This window comes from Triticum aestivum, chromosome 7B, assembly GCF_018294505.1.
Source record: "Triticum aestivum cultivar Chinese Spring chromosome 7B, IWGSC CS RefSeq v2.1, whole genome shotgun sequence".
Taxonomy (NCBI): Eukaryota; Viridiplantae; Streptophyta; class Magnoliopsida; order Poales; family Poaceae; genus Triticum; species Triticum aestivum.
Window position 1 is genome coordinate 526,136,294 of NC_057813.1, and position 9,437 is coordinate 526,145,730.

The window sequence follows — 9,437 nt, forward strand, 5'->3', positions numbered from 1 at the left end:
GGTCACCAGCCGTGGCCGCCCTACCGAACCGGTCGGGCCGGACCAACGCGGACCAGGCTGGGAGACCACCACCAGTCACCAGACCAGGGTGGCATTTTTTTGGCATGCATATTGCATTGGATTCCTTTCTCTTTTTTGCGACTTCATTCGATTGCATTTTGTAACAAATAGATTTCCCGCAAAAATAAAATTAAATAGATTTCGCTCCGCGTAACCGCACTGCTCCATATTCCGGCTGTTCAACAATATTCTGCGACACGTCTAGGACTTGCGAAACATTTGCAAACAAGCCCACGAAAGAGAAAGAATAGCAGATACACCGCGCCATGCGTAGAACCGAGGGCTGTTTCACAAAATCAACAAACGAAAAGGGGGAACAAACACGAAGCACGGAAGCAGTTGCTAGTTTTCTTCCCAAACACGTTCTCCTCTTCCGCTTTCCCCCATGGGTCCTCGGCGTCTTCTTCTTCTCCACGCCTCGGCATCCTCCTGACCTCCTCCGCCTCCCACCGTCTCCCCCACCTTTCCCAAATTAGCACCGCCCCCGCCTCCAATCCCACCACCGCCACCCTCCCTCAAACCAAGCCGAGCCGCCCGAATCCGGCACCGCCCGCCCGCTTATAGCCCGGCCTGACCGCCCCGCACCGACCCCGCGCCCCGCTCGCCCCCGCGCCCCGCTCGCCCCCCTCCTCGTCCGCCTCCTCCGCCCACGCGCCCCCGTCTCCTCCGGTCGACGCCTCGCGCGGGGGGGAGGAGATGGCCGCAGCGGCCGCCGCGGCGTGCAGGCGAGGCATGCTCCTGCACAACCACCACCACCAGTGGCCGACGCGGCGGGCCGGCCCCGCCGCCGCCCGCAGCATCTCGCAGCTCGTCAAGACCAACGGCCGCCGCGCCTTCCTCGTCGACACCCTCGCCCTGGTAACTCACTCGTCCGCTACGCTTACTAGTTACTACCATCTGCCTGCAAAATGGCCGCTGTCTATGGGAATTGGCGCCCTGGATGTGCTCGACGAAATGCAATGCTGAGATCGCGTGCGCGCGTCGGTGATCGTGTCGTTCGCAGGTGAGGAAGCTGGAGTCGCAGGGCGTCCCGACCAAGCAGGCGGAGGCCATCACATCCGCCATCACGGAGGTCCTCAACGACAGCCTCGAGAGCATCTCCGAGTCCTTCGTCTCCAAGGCCGAGATGCAGAAGGTAACGCCAGTCACCTTCTGACTGTATTTCTGGTGGGGATGGACAGCTTACTTATCTGTTTCCTGCTTTTGATTTGCCGTGTGCAGAGTGAGATGCTGCAGGAGGCCAATATCTCCAAGTTCAAGTCACAAGTGCAGAGCTCGCAGGTATGGTTGGAACCAAACTGTTAGTTCGATGACCACTGACGTTTGTAGAAGCTGTTGTTCTTATGGCTGTTGGCTGCCTTTCTGTTGAACTTCATCATATAGCTTTGATATAGCTTCTACAATTTCTACTTGCCATTGTTTCTCACTTGGTTATTCTGCATTATTCCATTTTGTGATTGTCTGTTGGTACCTTCAAGATGTAGCCCCCATTTGGCTTATAAGCGTTTTATTTGTGCAAATAGCTTGGTTTGTATGTGATTAGGACTTCATCATTAGCTTGTACAAGTTCTACTTACCATTGTTCTCTCTGGGTTATCCTGCATTACTTCATCTCGTGATTGTATGTTGGTAATTGGAAGAAGTAGCCCTCACTTGGCTTATAATGATTGGTTTGTGCAAATAGTTGGCATGTATTTCCTCCGTTTGGAATTAACTGTCGCTGAAATGAGTGAATCTACACACTGAAACACGTCTAGATACACTCATTTCAGCGACAGTTAATTCCAAACGGAGGTACTCCCTCCGTTCTGAATTACTTGTCGCACGTATGGATGTATCTAGATGTATTTTGATTCTAGATACATCCATTTCAGCGACGAGTAATTTGGAACGGAGGGAGTAGTAATTAGGGGTTGGGGTCACCGTTTGCTCCAATGCACAATCATTCTGTGCTATTTGATCTTAATAGACCCATTAGGTTACTGTTGTTGGCACTTGAGAGTTTTGGACTCCCCTTGTTGTAGAAGCGTCTAATCTGGCATTACTGGCTTGTTTCGTGTCCTTCACATGTACATTTTATTTTTCTTGTTTAATGTTATCTACTACATAGTCTGCCATAATTTGTTTTTTCATTAACATCTCACCTTGTATTTTGAAGTGAGATTAGTAGTTTTTTTTAGCTCTTACCATGGAGCACATGTATTCACAATTTCACACGCTCTATCCTGTTGTTTCACCTAAAGGATTATTTGGTTCACATTAATTTTTTTTTTCTGATAAAGTTATGTTTGAACCTGCAAATGCTACCAAATCTCTAAACAATCTTCAACACAATATAAGGATTATTTTATTTTTATTCTTTAGGCAAAGTTTATTAACTTGAATTTCTGCCATTTGGTATTCAAATGTACAGTATTTCCAATATGTAGTGTTCTTGATTCTGGAAAGTATGCTGATTAGTGATTAAGTATTTCCATGGCAATGAACTCTCGATTCAGCTAATTAGCCAATATTGCGGAGACAGAACTGAGACTCTCCATTCCGCTAATAAGTCACTCTTTAGAGATGTTTTCGTACTCACCCCACAGCGTTGGATATGTTGATCCGTAGATTTGAAAGGATTATTTTGATCTTTATCTTTTAGCCAAAGTTTAGCTATCTGCATATCTGCCATTTAGTACTCAAATATATACTATTTCCAGTCTTTAGTGTTCTTGATTCTTGAAAGTATGATCAAGGTTTTTGAGTCGCCGAGTCAAGCCAAGTCGCCGAGGCTGCGGCTAGTGGCTTGCTGGCTTGAGTCAGCGACTTGGCTTGATTAGTCGCCCCAAGTCGCCATGGCATAACAGTACATAGAGCAGCAGAGCACATAGATATACAGCAGCAGCAGAGCACATATACAGCAGAGAAAATGTACTACATCTAAGCAGAGCACATATAGAGCCCACCCTGCGCTATCTTTCATATACTACATCTAAGCAGAGCACATATAGAGCCCACCCTGCGCTCTCTTTCCTTCGGTCCTCCTCCTTCCCCAGTTCCCACATGATGACATATATAGCAGCAGCAAGCCACGCGAGCCAGCGAGCCAGCCAGTCGCGCGACTAATCGCACCAAGTCGCCGGCGAGCCACGCGAGTCGCGCGACTTGCTCCCTGAGTCAAGTCGCCTGCGCGAGCCAGCCATGCCGCGACGACTTGGCGATTAGTCGGCGACTCAAAAACAGAGAGTATGATGATTAGTGATTAATATTTCCATGGCAATTAACTCTTGTTCAGCTAATAACCAATGTTACGGGGCACAACTGAGACTCTCCACTGAACTCATGAACTCTCATTCTGCTAATAAGTCACTCCTTAGAGATGTTTTCGTGCTCACTCCACGGTGTTGGTACGTTGATCAGTAGATTTGAAAGGAAAGAAGAAAAACATAGCTTATTCAGCGAATAAATTAAAAGTGCTGTCTGGATGTTACTGCTGTGTGACTTTCAGTTTTGTTTTGCTTTTCACAATGCTTGCAATGGAAATGCTCAGCATTGTAGAAACATGTGTACATGCCAAAAAGACTTGACCAAAAGGCTAACTAAAGATCATTGGTGCTTGCAATGGAAATGCTCAGCATTGTAGAAACATGTGTACTCCCTCCGTTCGGAATTACTTGTCGCGAAAATGGATGTATCTAGATGTATTTTAGTTCTAAATACATCCATTTCCGAGACAAGTAATTCGGAACGGAGGGAGTACATGCCAAAAAGACTTGACCAAAAGGTTAAAGATCACTGGTGGCAGTGCAACACATTCTGTGTAGGCTATATTTGCATTGATTGCAGGTCATAGACTCCTTTTTCCATTTATTGGCATTTGTAACTTCTGTTTTGTTGAACCTTTCTCATGCACTTATTTCTCTATGGAGTTTGGTTGGAGCAAAAATATGTTTAATAATAACTATAACATACGACTTACTGCCCATGTTGGTCAGAACTTGTGTTCTTATTTTTTTTACTAAATAAGCTCATGAGTGGGAAGTTTCTGTATGCAGGAAAACCATTTCTCTTTGTTACAGCGGGAGACTGAAAAACTCCGTGGAGACATTGATAAGATGAGGAGTGAACTGAAGTGAGTATGAACTTCTGCATTCATGAGCTGTTTATACCACAAATTTTAAATAGCATACTCAACTAATGGTTATTTTGTGTGAAACAGGTATGAGATTGACAAGGTCACTGCAGGGCAGCGGTTGGATCTGAACCTTGAAAGAGGGTAAACTTACATATCCCTCTTTTATATATGCTGCATGCACTATCCTTGCAATTGGCTAACAGTAACAGCTCTTGCTAACTAGTATTTAAGCATCAGAAATCATACTTTAGAATAAATAGTCGAAGAATGGTCAAACTTCTCACTTCTAAGACCGTGTGATGAATGTGTTCAGCATCTTTGAGCCTTTGGCCTTTAATTTGGACTGCTTATCTGTTCTATGCAATTATTGATCACTTCGATGTGTAAAAAGATATTGCCATTCAGTGTCTTAACTCTTAAGTTTTGGGACCAACCTACAGAGTGTTTATGATAAAATTTGGTTTGCTGTATTGAACTTTCACCTTTTACTTTTGGTCGGTTCATATTTCTCTTAGCAAAATTCTCCAATGGTCAGAATGCATGTTCCATACATGATCATTAACTCTTGCCTTGCGCATCTTACTGCACATGTTGAGTCATGACATTGATTAACCGGGCCGTCTAGATTTATATTGCTATCTTGAGAATTCCACTACCACCCTTTAACCCTTGATGGTATTTTAAGATTTTAATTACATTTATAGTTGATTTCTGAAGTATTAATGAGTTATGGGAGAATGAACTTTTTGTAGAACAGTTCCAAATAGTTCAGGCTAGCAGCAAGTGGAACCTTAATTCTTCTCCCCCTTAGCCCCCATTGACCTTTCGAAAATGAAACGAAGTAGTTTCATCTGTTAGTGTTTATACACTACTAGGCATTACTTATTTAATGACAATTGCAGTGTTGCTCTGTCTTTATCACATTTCCGCCACAATAATTAAGATTGTTTTGTTTGTCTTATCTGATCAAAACACATCTATGTAACAGCTCCCGCTGACTATTGAAGCATCAGAAAGTATACTTTATTTGAATTTATGTAAGAATAAATAATCAAAGAATGGTTAAATTTCTCACTTCTAAGATTGCCATATGTATACATGGCCATCGTCTTTGGGTCTGTCTGTGGTGCCCTTTAATTTGGACTGCTTGTCTGTTCTATCATTCTATGCAATTATTGATCACTTCTATGTGTAACAAAACATTGTCAGTCGGTGTTCAAGTTTTAGGTCCAACCTACAGAGTGTTTACGGTTAAATTCGGTTTGCTGTATGAACTTTCACCTTTTTTTACTTTTTGGTCGGGCTGCTCATAATTTCTCTTTACAAAATTCTCGGATGGTCAGTATGCAAGTAGCATATAAACTCTTGTCTTAATATACCATCAAGTGTCTAGGTTTATATTTCATCTTAAGAATTCCAGTGCCACTTTTTAATACTTAATGGTAATATTAAGGCTTTAATTACATTCTAGTTGATTTTTGAAGCATTAATGAGTTATGACAGAACGGACTTTTTTGTAGAACAGGCTAGCAGCAAGTGGGAACCTTAGTTCTTCTTCCCCTTGACCCTCATTTTCCTTTTGAAAATGAAACAAATTAGTTTCATCTATTAGTGCTTACACTGGGCATTACTTATTTACTTCCATGACAATTCCAGTGGTTGCTCTGTCTTTGTCATGTTTCTGCCGCAATAATTAAGATTGTTTTGTCGGTGTTATATGATTAAAACATGATTGCTCCAGGCGCATACGTGATGAGCTCGCCAAGCAGAATGAAGAAACCACAGATCTCACCACAAAGCTTGACAAGGTGAGCAAAAGTGCCTGCATGTGTGGGCCTTTGGCATCACCACTTTATCATAGAAATAACTGGATCCTTCTGTTTTGACACAATCTGCAGGAAATTCATTCACTGAAGGCCCAGCTGGAGGCAGCAAAGTATGATGTCATCAAATACTGCATAGGTACCATCGTTTCGATATCAGCCGTTGGACTCGCCGTTCTCCGCATCGTGATGTGAACCCGACGACATGTTCTTTCGTTTACCCATTTATCCATGGAGGCCACAAAGAGGATAGTTCCGATTCTGTTCCTAGTTTTTTCAATGGGGGCAAAACTTGGTCAGGGGAATGCTGTAACATCTGTTAGAGTGAAAAAGTTCCTCAAGACCTGTAAGATAGATCGACCTGCAGAAGGAATATACAACCGAAATGATTCTTTACCTGTGCTTGAGCTTCGTGGTATTGTCGCTTAACTAGCATGCTTCCCCAATCTCTGCCGACGCGGAAGTCACTGTTGTGTTGCAATTAACACGCTGTGGACATCTAATCCTAGCAATGAAGGAAGACCTGATATTTCCCTATCTGATATTTCTTTCGCTGCTGTTTTCCTTCTCCTTTCAGCTGTCGCCAACACATGTTTGAGCTGCTGTAGGTTACAGGGATGCTTGGCGACATATAAACTCTATTCCCTACGCTTCTGTTGTCGTGTTCTACAATATCCCATCTCAAAACAGCACACTTCTGTGTTTTAGTGGCATGTTTTGGTGATATACTCAAAATTGGTACTCGTAGCATCGTAATTGTTCCTGCCATGTACTGCGAACATGTCGTGCACTCAAACCCCAACTCCCAAGTTTTGTCTTGCTGTGTATGGAAAAAGAGGACTAGTGCTAGTTTATACTCTGGGAGTGCTGGGCCGGTGCTGCCCATAATAGCATAATCTGTGAACCATATCCATACCTCAAAAGGAGACGAGACCGCACGCAAGTTGGCACCCGCGTTCACGTGGGCGCTGAAAGGCACATGGAACCATCGCGGCCGAGGTGAGGTGAGCTGATTGGTGAGTCCCGGCCTTGACAGGCACTCGGAACAGTTGCGGTTGAAACCGAAAGCCCCGCCTGAAGACGATATTTCCTCGTCTATCTTCTTCAGTAAAACCATCAATTCGGACCTGGCAAAAAACCACATTCCGCTTCTCACATCCATGGCCTCCTGCTTCTGTTCTCTGAGACATCCGTCTGCAGTTCTCCCCGGCTGAAACGATTTTTCTTGCACCCGATGTGCATCGTCTTTAAACTTGATCAGGCTCGTACTAGCTGCTTTGGTTCCTGCAAATTCCAGAGCCATGTCAAGCAGTCCAGAAACCAACAGGAGATCGATCGCGGCATCGGCATCGGCATCGGCATGGCTGTGCTGTGCGGACGTAGTACATAAATACCCTTGGTCCAATGGCCAGACCCATGCTAAAATGTCTCTAGTCTATGTACACTGGCATCCCGATCGATCTAACACCAAATCCTACGCCCCAAGGACCAGCGCTCCGTACTCGCTCGCCGATCCCTGTGATGGGCGCGAGAGCCGGGCCATAAATAATCCGACGCCGACCCTCCCCGCCCCATACCCAAGCTGGTCCCCGGCCAACCTTAAACCATAGTTTGGGATCCTCTGTGGTCCTTGTCGTCGGGACACCCGCCTGTGGCGCGCGCACCCATGTGCCCATCGAGGCTCGCTCAAGGTGGCAGAGCGGCACGGTGGCGCCATGTGATCAGTGTACCGGAGTTAGGTGTTAGTAGTATCGCGCCATCAGAGTTGCTAATCACTTAAGCAAGAGAGAAGAAAAGTTGTGCACAAGGACGGGATGATATTAATTAAAAGGGAAAGGGTTAGCTGAAAGAGACCGCGAACTACTCTGGATTAAACCTCAAAATATGAGGGTCGTCGCTCTAGTTAGGGATCACATGGAGATTTTCGGATCAATGGTCTTGATCTTGAAAATTGATATTTTTAGGCTAACACCATGTGACCAAAGGACAATACTGCAGGTGAATTCGGCAGACAACTCGAGGTTTTCTTTCTTTTTCTAATAGAACTCTCGAGTCTCAGTACAACTATTAGATGCAACATGTGCATGCGCGGAGACTGAGCTTAGTGCAGGCCAATCTGGATTGTCAGCAACAGATGCTCATGTTGGAGTGATACCCACAGTGGGGATCCACTCCAGCAAGATCATCTATTGGTGACTCGCTCCAGCGTGACCGTCTGTTGAAGATTGCCATCGATCAAGCTGTACATCTTAAGACTATTTCAAACATTCAACTTGTGCACCTTTCTCTCTAACTCATTATGAGTTGAGTTCATTAAGATTTGTTCGCTCTAATGGCATTATCCAAGGGGCACAAAGGTGCGCACCTGGCTTGAGATTCTAGGGAAGAGATTAGCCAATTGATCAAAGCCGAATAAGCTGGTCCCTCCCTGCTTTATGGAAGCAAAAAAACAAATATTAAGCTTACATTATTGGGGCAACTAAATTGATGTGCCTAGTGCTAGTTGTACATTTGGTTGGCTATTATGCAATGCATATTAATTACTAGTGGTTCACTTGAGTACGCACTGGAGGACGTCACTATCAATCGACCGCCAAGCTAGAACATGCCCTATTTCCTCTCATGAACCACACTACCTTGTAAAAAGAGGTACGAAAGACTGAAATGACACCAAAAAGCTAGTTATGGATAGGGGTGAATCAAAAGTTAGCTGTCCATGTGCCAGAACCACAACTAGGTTTCTTGAACTATTTCGTTTCAACTCTAGTCTACTGCAACTTGTTTCTGGTTGAAAGGCTATGTTGTCGTAACCTACTACTTGTAGCACTAGTCATGAACAGATCTCCTGACTTTTAAGCTTAATTAAACATGTTCATGACTTTTCAGCCTAATATTAGTGGTTTGTTAGATAAATGACTCTAAACATTGAGACGTAGCAATTAATACTTGATATGTCAATATGAGGTACATTCCCGCAAAATATAATTGAGCATCCAAGTAATATGTTCATCTTCAAGCAAAATTCAAGTTTAGTACTAATGGATATCCAAATTGTAGAACAAATCAGTGAATGGTCTTCTCAATCTGTTTCTTCACTTTCTTCGCATTACGAGCTTATATTCTTGCTTAGCTTATAGCTTGTGTTTTCTTTTCTTAGATACCCGGCTTCACTTGAATTTTATCTTGGAAGCTTTTAGTTCCATAAATCATAAGCAAATGAGTAATTTTTATAAATTTGTTAGCGGCCTATTCACTCCACGCGTCTAGTCGATACCTTTAATCCATCAATGCACCACTACTAGGGAAAAGCCTATACACAGAAAGTTACTAGTAGCGAGGGTTAAAAACCCTCGCTACTGCTACTTACCAGTAGCGCAGGTTTTTAAACCTCGCTACTACTAAGTTGATAGCAGCAGCGCGGGTTTTAACCCTCGCTA

General features: G+C 44.1%; 1 protein-coding gene across 1 annotated transcript; it reads left to right on the top strand.

Moving 5' to 3' along the window:
* The first annotated feature begins 463 nt into the window (after window positions 1-463).
* LOC123156896 (protein FMP32, mitochondrial) lies at window positions 464-6,537 on the top strand. The gene is made up of 7 exons (XM_044575090.1): window positions 464-918; window positions 1,064-1,195; window positions 1,282-1,341; window positions 4,098-4,174; window positions 4,262-4,318; window positions 5,919-5,985; window positions 6,076-6,537. Exons 1-7 carry the CDS (start codon window positions 757-759, stop codon window positions 6,193-6,195), a joined length of 675 nt encoding a protein of 224 aa, XP_044431025.1. The 5' UTR covers window positions 464-756; the 3' UTR covers window positions 6,196-6,537.
* The last annotated feature ends 2,900 nt before the right edge of the window (window positions 6,538-9,437 follow it).

Coding starts and splice junctions, on each gene's coding strand:
- LOC123156896 (XM_044575090.1), top strand. CDS start 757: ATGGCCGCAGCGGCCGCCGCGGCGTGCAGGCGAGGCATGCTCCTGCAC. Junction 919..1,063: donor TCGTCGACACCCTCGCCCTG/GTAACTCACTCG, acceptor TGTCGTTCGCAG/GTGAGGAAGCTGGAGTCGCA. Junction 1,196..1,281: donor CCAAGGCCGAGATGCAGAAG/GTAACGCCAGTC, acceptor TGCCGTGTGCAG/AGTGAGATGCTGCAGGAGGC.